This window comes from Sorex araneus, chromosome 3 (assembly GCF_027595985.1).
Source record: "Sorex araneus isolate mSorAra2 chromosome 3, mSorAra2.pri, whole genome shotgun sequence".
Lineage (NCBI taxonomy): Eukaryota > Metazoa > Chordata > Mammalia > Eulipotyphla > Soricidae > Sorex > Sorex araneus.
This window is the reverse complement of record NC_073304.1, coordinates 53,908,367-53,927,687: the sequence shown is the minus strand read 5'-3', so window position 1 is coordinate 53,927,687 and position 19,321 is coordinate 53,908,367. Positions and strand designations below refer to the sequence as shown.

The window sequence follows — 19,321 nt, the reverse complement described above, 5'->3', positions numbered from 1 at the left end:
TTTCATGTATGGTAAATGTCCCAGATTTTCTTAGTATTAAACTTGTCTAATTTTGGCTGGGAAAGGGGCACTATATTGGTAGGAGTATTGGGGGGAATCCCATACCCACCAATGCTCAGAGTTTACTCCTGGCTCTGTGCTCAGGGATCACTCGTGGTGGTGCTGGAGGCATCCAGGTTCAAGGAAAGTACCTGAACCCCTGTACCATCTTGCCCCTAAACTTTTCTGAATCTAAAAAGTTATTTGGCGGGTTGGGGGTTGGGGATCTTATATTGAGAGATAAGCGTGTGCTTTGTATGCATGAGCCTGAGATTCAATCGTTAACAAAGTCCCCAGAGCACTGCCAGGATTGACTAACCCCTGAGCCACCACCGAGTGTGATCCAAAAATGATCACGATCATGAAATCCCGTCAATCGTCGACTTCTCTAGCGGGCCCAGCAACCTCTCCATTCGACCCTTCCCTGAGATCCCAGAAGTCTCTCTCGACTCTGCCCTCCCAATGATGTCGCACTGGAGGCTCTTTCAGGGTCAGGGGAATGAGATCCAGCTTGTTACTGGATTTTGCATATGAATACACCATGGGAAGCTGTCCCATGTGGGCAGGAAACTCTCAGAAGCTTGCCAGTTTCTCCCAGAGGGAGAAGTAGGCTGAAGATATCACTTCTGAGAGCTTGCTTTTAAGAATCTCTCTGGATGTTGGCCCTTGATGGGATTACACACACCTGGGTTCCTCTGCCGGTACCTTCATGCATGAGGCCTGTCCGAACGTGTGGAGAGGGGCCTCCAGCATGGCTGTAGCTAGGTTCCGGTGGTCTTTGACCGCCAGGAGCTCTGCTCGGGGTGGGGAGGGAAGATGGAGCCCATCCCCTCCGAGGGGCCCCGGGGAAGACAGCCAGGCAAGAGACTGATCCACTGTTCAGTGTTAATGCGCTTAAATATCACCCGGAGGCAGTTCGTGGGTGTGACTACCAGGACCCCCGGAAGGGCAGGAAGATGGGAAGGGATGGCCCAGTACCGACCCCATGCGTTTTCAGTCACTGGTCCCACATAACTGGCTTTTTCCAGCGTATTTAGTCTCTTGCATGGGGAGGGCCCGGGATGAGCCTGTGAAGATCTGCTGTGAGGGTAGCAGTGATTGGGTTCTGGAGATTTGCTGCTGCCCGGGTTCATCTGGTGCATGCAGAGAGGGGATGCCTGCTCCCATCTGAGGTGGCCCAGTGAAATCAGCCCAGTGCATGGTCTGGAGTCATCCCTGCAGTGAGCTGCTCGGCTCCGAGATTCATAGTGCGTCTCACTTTTTTTTTAAAAAAAATTTTATTAGTGAATCACCATGAGGTAGTTATAGACTTATAAACTTTTGTGCTTACATTTCAGTCATACAGTGGTCGAGTACCCATCCTTCCACCAGTGCCCATTTTTCACCACCAATAGTCCCAGCATCCCTCCCCCACCCCCACCCCGTCCTCCCCTCACCCCACCCTGCATCTGTGGCAAGGCATTTCCTTTCTATAATCTTTTTTTTTTTTTTTTTTTTTTTGCTTTTTGGGTCACACCCAGTGATGCACAGGGGTTACTCCTGGCTCATGCACTCAGGAATCACCCCTGGCGGTGCTCAGGGGACCATATGGGATGCTGGGATTCGAACCCGGGTCGGCCGCGTGCAAGGCAAACGCCCTACCCGCTGTGCTATCACTCCAGCCCCTCTATAATCTTAAACACCATCACTATGTGTTGGTTCACTCCCCTGGAATGGGGAGTGCATCAGGAAATAAAAACCCTATTTTGAAGTTTTTCTTGAACGATTATTATTTTGAAGGATTTTTGAAACCCTGACCACAATTGGGGAAAAAATATAAATTTAAGGAGTAATCTTCTAACTTCTAAACAAAAGAAACCTTTCCTTGGGGCAAAGGACTAGAGGCCAGGCCTCACATGTGCTAGGCCCAAAGCTCTGTCCCCATTACTGCCTGCTCACCCCCACTAATTTCTCCCACTCTCTCACCCCAGAATTGCTGGGTCTGAGCAGCACTAATTTGCTAGGTCTGACTATTGAACCATCAGGCCTTTTATGGCTAAAAGTTAGGTGAGTATTGCAGGGAATGTTCTCAACCCCCTGAGCATCGCTTGGAAGACACTTCCACACTCCCTGCCCACCTTGTCAAAGATACCTTGTCCTTTCTAACTTCAGGGAAAAACATTTACTCCGATTTATCCTTCAAAGCAACTTTTATTTAATATGATAGTTTAATATAGGAAGCATTGTTACTTGAATCTGCTCCAGTCAGAGAGGGAGAGAAACTAAAAATAAAACCTGACTGCCACAGGCTTGCTTTCCAGGATTAGTCCGTGCCCAAGTTTGTTCTCAGAGTGTGAACACACAATTAAACCATGTAATCAGAAAAACAATTACAACATATAAACAATGAGCTGCATGTAGTGATCATTTTAGAGCAAATTATTTAATAACTCATTATTTCAAAATTAGTAAATTGTAAGTAGAAAAGGTAAATAAAGCACTATAGCACTGTCGTCCCATTGTTCATCGATTTGCTCGAGCGGGCACCAGTAACGTCTCCATTGTGAGACTTGTTACTGTTTTTGGCATATCGAAAACACCATGGGTAGCTTGCCAGTCTCTGCCTTGTGGGCGGGATACTCTCGGTAGCTTGCCAGGCTCTCCGTAAAGGACGGAGGAATCGAACCCAGATCGGCTGCATGCAAGGCAAATGCCCTACCCGCTGTGCTATCACTCCAGTCCCAGATAGAGGTAAATGATTCACATAAAAGTGCCAACAGCTGAAATACAGCCAAAGCAAACTTAATATTCTTAGCTTCCTTTATTAATGTTCTAACAATTAAAATAAGCATCAAATTTCATTTTAAAAACTAAAATCAGGTTGAGAAGATAGTCAAAGTGGTAGGGCATATGTCTAGCATATATGAAATCCTGAGTCCAATGCCCAGTACCACATAGTACCACACTGAGCTCTGCTGGGTGTAGCTTTGGTAACCCACAAACTGCCCTGAGGAACCCTGAAAACCACTGTGTCCAAGCACTAACGGTTAAGCATTGGGAGTTGTCCCAGACCCCGAGTACCACAGGTGTGGTCCCTAGAAAAGAAATGATAAAACAAAGCTGAAATCACTTTAGTATTGAAGTTTATCTCAACAATATGATTCCTTTTAGTGGGAGTTCCTTTATCCTAGCCAACTAGCCAAAATTTTAATTGGTAACCTGGCTAGCCTTTAACCACAAACTTATTTTGACTTAGGGAAAACAACTTTTACTTTGGGTAGCTAAGGGAGAAATTAGTGGGGAGGGAGCCAGAGAGATAGAACAGCGGGTAGGGTGCTTGCCTTGCACCCTGGCACCTCATGTGGTCCCCTGAGCCCACCACTCAGGAGTGATTCCTGAGTACAGAGCCAGGAGTAAGGCATAGACACAACTGGGAATAGCCCCCAAACCAATCCCCAACACCCCAACCACTAAAGAAGTTAGTGGGGAAACCTTTGTAATTAGGTGATTTTTTAATTTGTTGTTATCTACTCGAGTAGGCATATTTTCTTGCTACCAGTGAGAAGTCAGTTCATCCATGAGTTTCTCATCTAAATCTTCTACGTAATATTCACAAGACTTCCACCAATAAAAGGGAAAGTGAGCAGTTCTGGCAGAGTCTTAAAAAAGTGTGAAATAGAATAGGAATTTGGGGATCAAACTGACTGTAGAATCAACTGAGCTGTGGTAGAGTTAGAAATCTGCTGTTAGTATGTTTTTAGGTTTTTACTACTTGTTTTCCCTATAACTTCTGTAAAGTGTTTTTAAATATGATTACAAAATTGAGTTATGAAATCAGTAGACCAGTAAACCCAAAATCAGTAAAAGAAAAGTCACGTATAACTTCTCCAACCAGAGATAATCACTGCTTCATTCGAGCAAAGTCTCTGAAATGTTAACCATGGCTTCACAGTACTCAAGAATGAAGAACCAACAAATGAGAGCTTTGAAAAAGTATATACTAGATCCTCTAATGCTACTTAGTTCAAAATAATATCCTATAATGTTGATGAATAAAACAATAAGCTCCTGAAGGAAAAGACATCTTCATGGAGTCTGTGTATTCCCATGTCTGGAGCACTTTTCTCTAAGTACTCTTATCCCAAACATAGACTTATAAAGATATGCTCCTTAGGTAATTCAGCATGTAATAGTCTCAATCCAAGTTTGTGGGTGAGGGCAGGGGAGGGAAGAGGGGCTGGGGCACCTTGAAGTGGAAGGACTTTTAGTCCAGGATTGGGTTGCCACCTTATGCCCTATACTGAATGGATGAGCTCCAAGCCCCCTACAATATATTGAATAAATAAGTGGGGATGGGGATGTTGTGAAGTACATTGGAGCACATAGAAGTTCTAGGTTTGATTCTTGGCACTAAGAGACAGAAAACATACAAATTATTGCTTAATGCCTGCACCCTTTTTTTTCTTATTTCCAGTGGTACTCAGGATCATATTCACGTCTCATGCAAATCAAGTGTCCAGTTCTTTGCCTGTCTCTCATACACATACACACATGTGCGCGTGCGTACACACACACACACACACACACACACACACAAAGTTACCACTGAATTATATCACCAGCCAAACATCAGTCTAGAGATTTGATGTTTTTTGTGACTAGAAATATGCCTTCGAAAGGTAACCTGATTCTACCAATTAGCCGATTGGTTTCCTCATACATTATTTTACTTAGTCACAGTTTCCAAAAAGTAAAAGGAAATACGGAATTACACCTGAGGACTGGCATAGTGGTGGTAGAAGTAATCAACATATGAAAGTTCCTTGGGAGGAAAGGGAAATAGAAAGAAAATCCTTTGGGACAATGGTGGAGGGAAGTGGCCACTCTGTGATGGGTGTGGTCTTGGAATGATATATCCATTAAAAATATAATTAACAGCACTATAAATTACAGTAGCTCAATAAAAATGTTTTAAAATAAAATATTGAGCCTAACTAGTCTTGAAAGTAGAGTGGGAAAAGCTGGATGAGAAATGTATTGTAGCTAATTTATCCAGATTAATAATGTCAAATCTTTTCTATTTCTGCTGAGAGATCGGGAGTAAAGAGAATGGCCTTGGGAGGGATCCTTTTTAAGTAAATGATAAAAGTTGTCAACAGCATGTGAAATAAGACTATTTTCAGTCCTTACATACTTCTGTGTGAGAATTTGGAGGCAGAAGCATCTCTTACTATGAAAACATCCTCAGTAGGAATTAGGGAAGAAAGGACCTACCCTGAACTTTCTGACATTACAGTACTAATCAACTTTATAATTTTAAGAAAAATCAATTTATCCTCCTATTCTGACACTACACACACATAATAAATATAAAAGATCGAATCCAGGTCTCCTTTATGTAAGGTGGGCACTTTAACACTAAAATATTTCCTGGAACTCAGGTATTTCTTAGTATTTTTTATGTTGATTCGTAGGGTTTTGTCATTGTCTACTTCCCTAGTTCTAGGTCTTTGTAGGACTCCTCTCAGCTTTTTTCCCACTTCTTTTGAGAAGCATTAGGAATTCCTTTCATAGAAAGTTTATGGAAATGCCAGGTACCCCGATTCAGGATTAGTATTTCTTCACACAGAAAAAAGATTATGGAAATGCAGTCACCTGACCAAAAGATTGTCTATTATTATTATTATTATTGCTTTTTGGGTCACACCCAGCGATGCGCAGGGATTATTCCTGGCTCTGCACTCAGGAATTATCCCTGGTGGTGCTCAGGGGACCATGTGGTATGCTGGGAATCAAACCCAGGTTGGCTGTGTGCAAGGCAAATGCCCTACCCACTGTGCTATCGCTCCAGCCCAAGACTGTCTCTATTATTCATCAGCTCTTCACCACTGATTTACATGTTGTCAAGGAGAAGCAAAAGTATGACAGTTAAAGCACCTAAAATCTAAAGTCCAGTTTGCCTAAGGTTAAGATTTGAATTTTGTCACTGGCTACACATTTTAGATTAATCTCTTTCCCAGTTTCTTAACTGTGGAGTGAATAATAAACTCCATTGCACAGGCATGAGGTCTAAAATATATGAGAATTTAGTACCTACCAATTGCCATCATCTAGTGATCACGTTTTTTTTTTAATTAATTTATTCTTTTATTGAATCACCATGTGGAAAGTTACAAAGCTTTCAGGTTTAAGTCTCAGTCATACAATGCTCAAACACCCATCCCTTCAGCAGTGCACATATTCCACCACCAAGAATCACAGTATACCTCCCCCCTACCCCCACCTCTTCACTGTAAGTGAAAATCCAATATATATCCAGGCATAGGATAATCAACTAATTAAATCATGTCTAATTAAAGTGCTGTTTTATAAAGAAAAAAAGTTAAGAGTATAAAGAACTGGATGTTAACTTGACATGTGACATCCTATAATTTCCTAACTCTTGTACTACAGAGGTTATAGAGGTTATCACAAGTTCATAAGTTTGTAACTGTACCTCACGGTGATTCACTAATAAAAATTAAAAATAAAATAAAATAAAATAAAGAGAATCCCCTAGAAGGCTACCTTCTCTACCTCAAATCTTATATGGCTGGTTAGAGAATCTATACTGATAGTGTAGTTGGGACTACACTGAATTTACTGATTGGGCTCTTCTGTGCTTGCTTTGCTAATGAATGTTTAGCAAATTTAAGTATAAGGCAGAATTTAATCTGTACTTCTCTTTGAGTTTTTTGGTGGTGCTGGGCTGCAAACTTAGGATCAAACTCAAGGGAAATGTCCTATGCTCAGGCTGAGCCTTATGCCCACCTAGAGAAAAGTTTTTACTATTTTGGTAATGTAATGAGTGGTTAACCCCACAGCACCTCAACTTTTGTGGCCACTGTGAAAAAGTAGTTAAGAGTCGACCGAGACAAAATTACACATAAAATTTACAGTTGACACATAAACAGTTGTTTTTCAAATTTATTTTAAACATTTCACATTAAATGAAATTTAACCATAGTCATTACAGAGCATTACCACAATAGTACACAAAAAACTTCAAAAAAAAAAAGAAAGACAACAGAATACAACCTTCAACAAGCTAAATGCCACTCTACTATGTAAACAAAACTTAAACCCTGATGCTAAAAAGATACATAGTTGGAGGTAAATAACATGTACAAAAACAACACAATCCACAACTAAATCACATTCTTTGCAAGAGAGTAGAGATATTGGTACTCTACATCTACAAAATTTCAGAATCCTGTTAAAATCAAAACCACCTTGGTTTGTGATACAGCACAATTCATAAGGCAAAAATATAGGCATTATCATCCAGTTCTTTAATTTCACTTGTATTTTAAGGCAAACTTGGAACTTTTTGCTTAGTATTTTAAAATAAATGGGACACATGATAACTTGACAAAATTAACAATAAATAATCTCTAGTTACATGTGTAATATAAAAGACATGGATAACAATTTTTCTCTCTGTAGAGATGTAAACTAGAATTTTATTTGACTTCATACTTAAACCAGTAAGAAAACCTGTAAACCTATAGTATTTAAAACTTATTGTATTCCTCAGTCTTTAAAAATGTGTATCAACACCGAATCAAATGTACTGTAAGTGAAAATCCAATATATATATCCAGGCATAGGATAATCAACTAATTAAATCATGTCTAATTAAAGTGCTGTTTCATAAAGAAAAAAAGTTAAGAGTATAAAGAACTGGATGTTAACTTGACATGTGACATCCTATAATTTCCTAACTCTTGTACTACAGAGGTTATAGAGGTTATCACAAGTTTATTGAACTTTAAGCTGCGTATTTATTGTAGAATCTGTTTTCCCAAAAATGAGCACTTAGGTGACAATACCAGAAATCCAACAGAAAAGCTGAAAACACAGCAGTATATTTACACATATATTTTCTTCAATGTTAGTCAGCGCCTTGATAATAAATACCTGGAAGTTTCTATAGTATTTTTTGACTAGAAAATATATTATCCAATTTTGGGAACTTTGAGGTTCTATAAACAACAGGCTTTTCACAATTCCTTTTTATATGTAAAACCTAATTTGAGACTAAGGGACATACATGTTTATACACAAACTGGACCTTTAATCACTTATTATGTTGGAGATAGGAAATTAGATTTATGCTTAAGCAAAATAGTTATTTGGGCACAGTTCTCTCTCACTGTATTTTACTCAGGTAGAAAGATGGCATCCTATTTATATTTCTAGCCCCACAGCTTTTAAGCAAATCATCTTGTATCATATAGCAAGACTCTGTAATTTTCAAAACCTAATGCCATTTTGCTATTACCTAGTATCACTTCCTATAATTTAGTATTTGTATGTGAAACAATATTATTAATAATATAGAACTTATATATAACTATCCTTGGACTACACATTAAAAGCCACTTGTTCTATTACTATATTCAACAAATACTAGTCAAACATTTCTAATAGACTTTAACATAATTATAGAAGATAATTATCTCTCTATCAATTGTATTTCCCACTGTCACTTTTTCCTAAAACACTGATTTCTATATATTTCTCCTCACATATAAGTACATATACATATGTACTTGTACTTATACACACGTACATATATATAACATTCTTTCTAATCTTTAACCTGGGAATTTATGATAACCATTTTCTTGATCCTTCTGAACATAAGATGTTTCTCTTCAAAATTTGTCATTTCTTATGATAAAACTTCTGACATATGTATGTGAGAAGGCTCTATTAAAAAATGTGAGTTGTCAGATTACATAAGTACTTCTGGTTATGAAGGTACAGTATATTGCAAACAAAATAAATATTTCTAAATTGGGGTGAGTTTTTTCCTCTTCTTTTATAGGTTTTCATAACTTGTTTTCTGGTATGTGGCTCTAACTACTGCCCAAGATATTTTACATTTAGTCTTCACCAAGATGAAATTCAGAATTTTTTCCCAAAAATAATAAATGTTATATGCCTTTGACTTAATGTGCATATATTTTATACTAATTTGATTATGATAATAATATATGATTGAAACACCGCTAAAGTAAAATTCGTAATATATACTTTCAATTAAAATGATTTCTACAGTCTTTCAAATCTTCTGGGGCCAGGGGATTAAAAATAGTATAACAGTATGCATTTAACTATTTGACATCAGCAGAAAGAAAATTGAGCTAGGGATTTAAAATTAAGTATGTTGGTGGAATTACTTTAAATTGCTTTTCTTTAAAGTCTAGGGCCAATCACAATAGTGTACCTGATTTCTATTCATTAAAGTATTCAAATCAATTAAAAATTTATTGCTATATATCAGTTGTTCAAAGAAGCAACATAGAAAATACTCAGCCTATCAATTGTAACATTGGCTCCTGTTGAGTTCTTAATTAAGAAGACCAAAATTCACTTGCAAAGTTTTATAATCTATGCATATATTTATAAAGCTAGTATGATTAAAATGGTTTTACACAGTTTTGTAATATATATTTAAATCTATAACTGGTGATTTATGAAGAACTGCAAATTGCCTGGCTATAGTTTTCAAGAAATAATACACACACTAACAAACCTGTATTTTATAATTACTAATGGCTTTTTAACGATTGTTTGAACATTATGGCACTTAAAAATGTAGTATGAATTTTTTTCATAGGAAACAAATATATACTGATTTTGCAGAGACAATAAAGAAATAGTGGAAAGATTAAAAACAAAAAACCAAGGAAAAATAAAAATGATTTTAGTACCCAAAATACAAGTACCAATAGCTAAATGAAATGTAGGTAAAGTAATCTGCTCAAGACAAAGCTGTTTACTAAAACATGCTTAACCAAAATGAGTTCAACATTTCTTTTAAACAAGTTGTCAGCTGGCTATATGTAACAGTTTTGCTTTCAAAGACTGTTCCTTTAGTCAAAATAGAACCAAATTTAGAACCACAACTCACATATACATTGAGTCCCAGTACTCTTCAATATCGAAAGTATTCAATTACATAAGAAATGTATAAAGCAATGTATAACTGCCTCGTGCTTTGCATTTAATGCATATATTTCTGTATAAGGACATAAAATATCTATTACAAGAAAAGCAAAGATAAAAAAATGTAACTTTCTTTAAATCATTATTCAGGAACCATGAAAAGCATTAACAGAGGCTCTTTAGATGATTTTAAAAGATCCAAAAATGATCTAACATGTAAAGAAGCACAAATGAATCAAGCCAGTAAAAATGAAAAAAAAAAAATACTATCAAAACATTTCATGCATTTCTCATACTGAACATCCAAAAGATTAATATAGCCTTGTTATAGATCAGACAGTTAGCACCATTTTTATATCCAAACACTTTGAAAAAGTAAAAAACTAAAATTAGTATTAGGATATATGAAAAAAAATAAATATGAACTAAAGGTGGTAAATATTTGTCAAATAGTTATATCAACATTGGGAAGTCTGCTGTACTTAAAAAAAAAAAGCAAAGTACAACAAAGTCTGTAACTCATATGCTCAACTCTATGCTATCCCATAGATGGGTAAATGAACTGAACCAGCACTAACCTGCCCATGTAAAAAAAAGCATACACAATATATAATCTTACTTTGTAAAATAGGCCCCAAATATGAAAGTAAGAGTTATTTTAAAACATACTACACATCCCAAACCTGAAAGAATGTCTAGTTGACTCACTATACCATGTAATTTACAACCTTTACAAAGTACCAGGGGGGATGGAAAAAGCAGCCCTTTATTGTTTAAAATGTGAAGCATATGAATTTACAACCGAATGACAGAATCAGCATTCTGTCCAGTTATCCAATACACTTCAGCATCAAAGCTTCTCTCATCCTAGTAAATCATGGTGCTTATCAAGGTGGGAGAGCTAGAGAGACACATATAGACATACACATACACACACACAAAAAAACCCAGCAAGGTTTTCTTCACATATACACGAAAGAATATAAAACTACTTTATAACAGTATTAGGAGAGGGAAAAAGTGCACAACTCAATTGGCAAGATCTTTTCTTTTTTTTTTTTCTCATAATTCACGTATAGTAAAGATCAACCCAAAAACTAACTTGTTTAAAGTACCCAACAGAACTCTGTCTTCATGCCATTTCAAGTTAAAAACAAAGCAATGCAGCTTTTGAGATTCAAAATATTGAGCATCCTTTCATGCAGCACAAGGTTCATCACCACAGTATTTCCACAAGTCTGTACTTGTCAAAGGGCAGTTAAACCAAAGTTGCAGCGACAGTAAATCATGCCAGCTGAATCCAGCCATGTGTCTGAGATAGGGTCATATTTTTGCACAGTATTCAGATATGAAGACCCTGAGTGACCACCAACTACATAAAGGTAGTTATCAACTACTGCAGCACCAACTCCTAGGAAAGATGGGAAGAGGGGGAGAATGTTACTCATGAAACAGAACATCTACCAAAAAAAATGAAATAATTCGTATTTTAATGTTTTCCTTAACACATTTGAACATTCAACTGCTAACTGAACAAGTTTTAAATAATATATGCTCACTGGAAAAATAGCACTTAATACAAGAGAGTCCAAGTCTTCCTTTACCTTCCTTCCACACAGCAAAACACTATTGAGAATATAATTTATATCCTTCCATATGCTCTCATCTCAACTTATGTTTATAATTTTAATAATCACTAATTATTATTAAGCCTTTAAATATACTGAAGTACTTGAAATATGTACTTAACTATAACTTATGCTTTAAAAATTCTATTTTATATGTTATATATAGTTCTAAAAAGCTATGCCAACTTTTCATTATTCTTCTTTTCCTCTCAGTAGTACCTTAGAAACTATAAAGTAACAAATAGTGCATTCTGTTTTACTTCAATTTCTTTTACATGTTTATATTTTAGGCTTTCTTTTAATCATTCAGTGCAGGGAATAATCTGAAAGCACTTCTATCAGTAATTTAAAGTTGTCTCTTAAATAATGTGATTTAAGTTTGGATTCAGAGAACAATTTCTTCCTTAAAGACACAGTTGCTTCTCTGTATGAGTCCTGAAATTCAACTTTCTTTTGGAGGAGGGCAGTGATTAGGGGCTATTCTTGACTCTGTGCTCAAGGATTACTCCTGGCAGTGTGCACAATTCAACCATTTTGATCAAGTCTGACTCTTTTACAGTGAAAAAGGTATCTGGAAGTGAATATAGTCTGCTAATGTACAACAAAAATCAGAACTTAGTGAGGTGGAGATGCGCTTGTCTGGCATGCAGCCGACCCTAGTTTGATAACCAGCACCCCATATGGTCTCCAAACCCAGGAGTAAGCTCTCAGAATGGCCAAGTATTGCCACAAAATAACAGAAAAAGAATATAAGTATCATGTGTAGATGTGTTTAATATATATAAAAAAGACATTTCTTATATGAACAGAATAAATTTCTGTAAGATACACTATTATAAGCATATCTGTTTTATAAAAATATAGTTTAGAGGGGCTGGAGTGATAGCACAGTGGGTAGGGCGTTTGCCTTGCACATGGCCGACCCGGGTTTGATTCCCAGCATCCCATATGGTCCCCCAGCACCACCAGGAGTAATTCCTGAGTGCAGAGCCAGGAGTAACCCCTGTGCATCGCTGGGTGTGACCCGAAAAGCAAAAAAATATATATATAGATATAATTTAGATAAAAATTTATAGCTGTAATATACTAAAATTAAAATATTTATATAAAATATAAAAATTTATAAAATTTATAGCTGTAATATGCTAAAATGCTCTCCAAGTTTAGGAAATGATGAGATATACATTGGCTTCAGAGCACCAACAAACAAACAAACAAAAAACCAAACAAAAAAACTTGACTTTTGTTTACACAAACTTCTTAAATTTAACACAAATTTTTTTTTCCATTGGACAAGCACTATTTCATCCCAAGAAACAACTCCAAGAACTATCACCTTAAAAATATTGATCATATTAGAAATAATAGAAACAAAATAATTAGAAATAATTAGATATAATTACCTGTTCTGGGTTCTTTCATTGGTTTACATACTGTCCACTGATTTTGATGAGGGTCATATCTTTCAATGCTTGACAAATGAGATACACCATTATGTCCACCCACCACAAATATAAAGCCTAACATGACACCAACACCAAAGTGGATCCTCTTATCTGCCATAGATGCAACCATCTCCCAGTTGTTCTTACTTGGATCATAACGCTCCACACTGTAAATATTCATAAAAGAATTAATTAACTCACATGTCCTTTGTGTCACTTTTTGTACTAAAGCATACCTAAATCCCACCAGCGCTGGATTTATTTATTTTTGCACTGCAAGGAAGGGAACCCAGGAAGGCAAATTACTACCAAACTATACTCCCAGCTAAACAATTCCCCAAAGTTCCAATACATAAATATGAAAAGAGTAGTTTGTCCAAATATTTACATTTTGCTGTTTAATTACGGCAATAATACATACTTACCTTATACAATGGTATGATTTCCAGGAACTTTTCAATTATATTTAATACCAATTATACAGTCAAAAAACCTGAGTTCAAGTATGAATGATGTATAGTAAGATCTGAATAAACCCTAGCCCTGAGGTTACTTGGTATAACTCTTGATAAATCATTACCTCTAATATGCAAAAATGGGGATAATTCAATGTCAAAGAATTTATGAAAGAACAAATAAGAGCATGTAAAGAACTTTGAAAATCACAAGCTAAATATAAGTATTTTCTAGATGTGATGAGGGTCTTTTCCCTAGCCGAAAAACAGGCCAGTCAGGCTACAGAGATAGTACAGAGGGAGGGCTTTCCTTGCACAAGTTCAATACCTTGCATCCCATATGGTTTCCAGAGCATCACTGGGAGTAATACCTAAATGCAAAACCTTACTTTCCAAGCATCACTGGGCAAGGCCAAAATTTAGCCCCACAATTCCCCCCAAAAAACCCCAAACAAGCAACAACAACAAAAACAGGGTAGAGGGGCCAGAGAGATAGTAGTGTGTAGGGCGCTTGCCTTGCTTGCAGTGCACCCAGGTTTCATCCTAGACACCCCAAACAGTCCCCTGAACACTGCCAGGAATAAGCCTTGAGCTGAGTGTAGTCAGGAACAAGCATTGCCAGGTGTGGCCCCCTAACAACAATAACAACCAAAAACCCAGAGGCAAATAAAGAACAATGGGCAGAATCTGTAACCCTAGCCCCCTACTCTTCCCCACCTCCTGGAATCCACTGTGATTTATTACAGAGCTTACAGTGATTTATTACAGAGCTTACACTGCCTATTTTACAACAATCTGGCTAGTCATACTGATCTCTGTGATTGAGAAAAAGAATTTAGGGATTTAAGTCAAGTCTGCATTTCCAAGTTGCATTTTGAAAGAACAAATCAAATCAGAATTTCCAAAACAAGCTTCCCTCCAGGGGGGAAAAAAAAAAAAAAGACTTCCCAGAAAATCCCAAAAGACCTTAAGTCTATGCTTTGCACTGAAGGAGCAAAAAGGAAAGCTTGTTGAGTTTGCTGTGTTTTAAATCCAAACGTTCAAAAGAAGTCCCAATCTTTAGAATAGAGACTAGACTGTTGACCAAAGTGTAAACATCACTGAAAGGGCCTCAGATTATTAGAGCAAAATCAATGGACAAGAAAATTTGGCAAAGTGTAGGAAGAACTTAAACTTTTCAACAGTATTTGTCAAAATTAAATTTTATTTTTATTTAGGAAGTGGCATACCCAGCTGTGCTCAGGGCTTACTCTTTGGCTCTCTGCTCTGGGATCACTCCTGTTGGAGGTCAGGGGATCATATGGGTGACAGGGATTGGACCCACGTTGATTACGGGTAAGGCAAGCAAGCTACTCACTGTACTATTTCTCTGGATTCTCAAAATTGAAATGAAAAATTTTATAATTTATAAATATATATTTTAGGCAACAGCATAAAAATTATGCGTTGGCCCCAAATACCTCTCCTTAGATCAAGGTAACAAGCAAAAGGGGGAATACTTTAACTTACTCAGAAATAAAAAATATATAGGTGAAATGCTGATGTATGAGTATCAGTTAACAAATTACAATAAGCTATCATTAAAATACTCATAATCAATATCATACACACTATTATTAGAAATTAAAATCTTTGTAATATCAATTTTTAACAAAGGTTCAGAATTATGACTATTTCCCAGAATAGCTTTTTTATCCTTGTAAAATTTTTTCATTTATTTAGAGAACACTGCAAAACTCACATTCCAGAGCAATTCAGATACAAAATGCTGTATTTCATTTTCTAGGATAAGAATCCAAAAAGAAATAGTAAGGATTTAAGTTCACGATACATTAAAATATTGTGTAAGCATATAGGAATTACATTTTTCACTTAATCCTATTAAGTAAGGCAACAAATGATGGTTTACACACAGTTACACTCACATATATACACGCCACTCAAAATTTAAAGTTCTTTAGCTTTGACTTTTTTTCAAATTTATATATTTTGATATAGTTAATCTGCATTGGAAGAATATAAAATTTAGTATGAGGGATTTGATTCTTAGAATGTGAGTTTTGTATTAAATCCCTAAGTATACATTCCAATTACACTCTAGAAGAAAAGAATTTATGAAGTACTGAATTTCCCAGTGTCCATCAATACTAGTTTAAAAACTAAAAAAGGAATTCACCCACAGAGAAATAGTTTAAAACTCATTATTAATAATATTAAAAAATAAAAATATATGAATAAGAGAAATACCTGTTCATGTGGGCAGGACCATACCCACCAATGGCATAAATCATTCCATCCAATACAGCTGCAGCAAAACAACTTCTTGTTGTAGTCATTGGTGCCAAAGGAATCCATTTTCTTTTTTTGGGAACATATTTCTCTATAGACTGCAAATATGTCTGTCCATCATAACCACCTAAGGCATAAAGTTCTCCTGCAAGCACGACTACTCCAAGAGTACTTCGGCTCTCATGCATTCTCTCAAGAGAAGTCCAAGTGTTTGTATCAGGATTCCAGCATTCTACTGAATTTTCATGTTTTCTGATAGTGAAGCCAGGACGTACATTAGTTTCTATACCCCCTATAACATAAACTTTCTGGTCTAAGACACATATTCCAAATTCATAACGAGGAATGTTTAGGGGTGCCAACCCAATCCAAGAGTCATTCTGGGGGAAGTACATCTCCACACTAAAAAATAAAAGGAAAACAAAGGGACTATAAATAAATAAGCAAATTGAAATCACAATAAGCCATGGCATGCTTTCTAGGTTCACAAATTTTTACACATCAGATAGTAACAACTGTTATATGAATATGAGAAAGGAATGTACCCTCTGTTGGTGAGAGTATAAACTGATACAAGTTACTCTGGCGGGACGGGGGAGATAGTATAGAGGGTACAGTACTTTCCTTGCATACGGCTGACCCAGGTTCAATCCCTGGCACCACATATGGTCTCCCAAGCCTACCAGAAGTAATCCCTGAGCACGGAGCTAGGAGTAAGTCCTGAGTCCCAATAGGTGTTGCCTCAAAACACAAAACAACTCAACAACAACAAAAAAATATATAAGTGAATGTAAGGGTATGTCAATTCAGATGTCTTAATGGTAAGAACACAAAGTGCAAAATCTTCCAAGGAAGCCAAAGAGTAAATTGATGGGGTAAGGTAAAGGTTCCTGGGAATGCTAAAAGTCCCTAAGTGAGTCCACTGAAGAAGGATATGTGTGTCTCTATCTATATTCCACTGCTCAGTTAACAGCCACCGAATAAACAGATAACCGAATTTAACTAGTAAAATTAAGAGAAAACAGGTTTTTGATAAAGCTGTCTAAGAATTAATCTTTTTCCTCCATATTTTATCTACCAGAGATCCTAAAGATTGAATAGGTGTTTTCTATGTTCCTAATAGTCATTTTCTCAATTTTTTCATCTCACATCCTTCAAAAACTTCCAGTAATTTCAAGCACTTGCTATTATTAGGCTGTATCACTTGATACCCCTTCCTAATTGCCATCATCCGCTGTTCCTTTAGTAATCTTATTTATTACATGAAGTTTATGAAGCCTTCTATCCTACGTTTTGCCTGCTACCCTTGTATTAAATATTAATGTTCCCCAGTACTTCACTATTTCATTTTGTGCATGATTCAGTGGACAAGGAGGGGCATATGCAAACTAGTCAAGAAGTCTGAAAAAGTCTCATGGTTCTTAATTTCTATCTCTAAACTTTACTACATGCTGTGTATCTAACATCTTACTCCTTGTATCTAAAATTTGATAATTTTCAAATTTCCAGCCCTGTTCTCCTGGAGCTTTGCAATCAGAATATATAATAGGCATTTCAAAGACAAAATGTGCAAAACTAAACACAAATTGCCACCATAAAACAGCTCTACCTTCTAAATTCGCTTTCATAAATCTCATTCATTGTTTTATTACTCTTTGTCAATTCAACCAAATCCTGTCAGTTTGATCTCTATAAACATTTCTTAAAAAAATTCTTTTAATTGAATCACTGAATTACAAAGTTATTGAATTTGAGTTTCAGGCTTACAATGTTCCAACACCAATCCCTTCACCAGTATCTTCTTTCCTCCACCAATGTCCCCAGCTCCCTCCTGCCCCACCCCCGACTGCCTATATGACAGACACCTTCTAACAGTTCTTAAATTAATGCCCCGTTTTCCAATTTTACTATTTGTACCTGACCTCAGGGCTTCATGATCTCTTGCCTATACTTTTTTTACTCATCTTTTTTAAATTAATGATTCTAACCCTGGCTCCCACAATATTTCTCCATGATGCAGTAAACTTTATACGCAAATCTCATTAACTTAACTACCCCTTTAAAATAATTTTTCAACATCACTGTATCATTGTCATCATAGTGTTCATTGATTTGCTCAAGTAGGTGCCAGTAACGTCTCCATTTCGTCCCAGCCCTGAGATTTTAGCAGCCTCTCTTTACTCCTTCCCAAAGAGCACTGGAGGCTCTTTCAGGATCAGGAGAATGAGACCCATCATTGTTACTGTTTTGGAATATCGAATGTTACTGTTTTGGAATATCGAATATTCCATGGGGAGCTTGCCAGGCTCTGCCAATTTTTCAATTATATATTGAAAAATTATATATTAACAAAAATCCTCTCTTCAGAATGTACACAATTCCTTCTTTGATGTAGTCCACCTTGAATACTGTCAACCATTTTCTGGCTTAAATGTTATACTATAAGAAACAAATTTCAGTTTTTTACATACTTCTATTAAACCACTGTATATACACATTTCCTACAGCCTTCCCACCTTTCTTTACTAGTTTCTTGCTTAGGCATCAACATTTAATTTTTTTTTTTTCTAAATTTTGGGTCACACCTGGCGATGCACAGGGGTTTACTCCTGGCTCTGCACTCAGGAATTACCCCTGGCCGTGCTCAGGGGACCATATGGGATGCTGGGATTTGAACCCAGGTTGGGCGCGTGCAAGGCAAATGCCCTACCCGCTGTGCTATCTCTCCAGCCCCAACATTTAATTTTTGACATCAAATTTTCACAGTAACTTCCCTAATTCTCTCAATGCAGTAATTCTTTCTTTACCTTACACTTGTATGGAATATCTCTACCACTGCATTAATGCTATAGCCATTTAAATATCTTCAAAAATTATTACTTTGCTCAAGCTCAATTTCTAGCACAAAGTCTCTGACATGTAAGATATTAAATTTTTTGTATATAAATTAGTTGTATAAGTATAAAATCATGAAAGAATTATTTTAGTAAGAATTAAGGTGAGGGGCAGAAAGGTGGTACAGGGGTATATGAGGAGAAAAGATGAACAGAAACTTCAAGAGAGAAATGGCCAAAAAGCTTATGAGAAAATGTTCTATATATATAACTAATCATCAGGGAAATGCAAATCAAAACAGCAATGAGATAGCACGCCACACCACAGAGACTGCAATTCATCAAAAAGAACAATAACGACCAGTGTTGGTGAGGACCTTCAATGCTGGTGGGAATATTGACTGATCCAGCCTTTCAGGAAGATAGTATGAACATCCTTCAAAAAACTAGAACTTAAGCTTCCATATGACTCAGCAATTGCACTCCCAGGAATACACTCAACGACCCAAAAGCAACGCAGGAAAAGACATCTGTACTATATCACTGCAGCACCATATACAATAGCCGAAATAAGGAAATAACCCAAATGCTTATGAATAGGTGACTGAATAAAGAGACTGTAGTATATACACACAATGGATATTTTCTCAGCTGTA

General features: G+C 36.6%; 1 protein-coding gene across 2 annotated transcripts in view; it reads right to left on the bottom strand.

The window, feature by feature from the left end:
• Positions 1-6,966: 6,966 nt before the first annotated feature.
• The window catches only part of KLHL28 (kelch like family member 28), a 28,532-nt gene continuing 16,177 nt past the window's right edge, over positions 6,967-19,321 (bottom strand). For both annotated transcript variants that reach the window (XM_055132873.1, XM_055132872.1), the window contains exons 4-6: positions 15,790-16,233; positions 13,046-13,254; positions 6,967-11,425 (exon numbers count right to left, since the gene is read on the bottom strand). In XM_055132873.1, the coding sequence (XP_054988848.1) occupies positions 11,262-11,425; positions 13,046-13,254; positions 15,790-16,233 (817 nt within the window). In that variant the 3' untranslated portion in view covers positions 6,967-11,261. The remainder of the gene's footprint in view (positions 11,426-13,045; positions 13,255-15,789; positions 16,234-19,321) is intronic.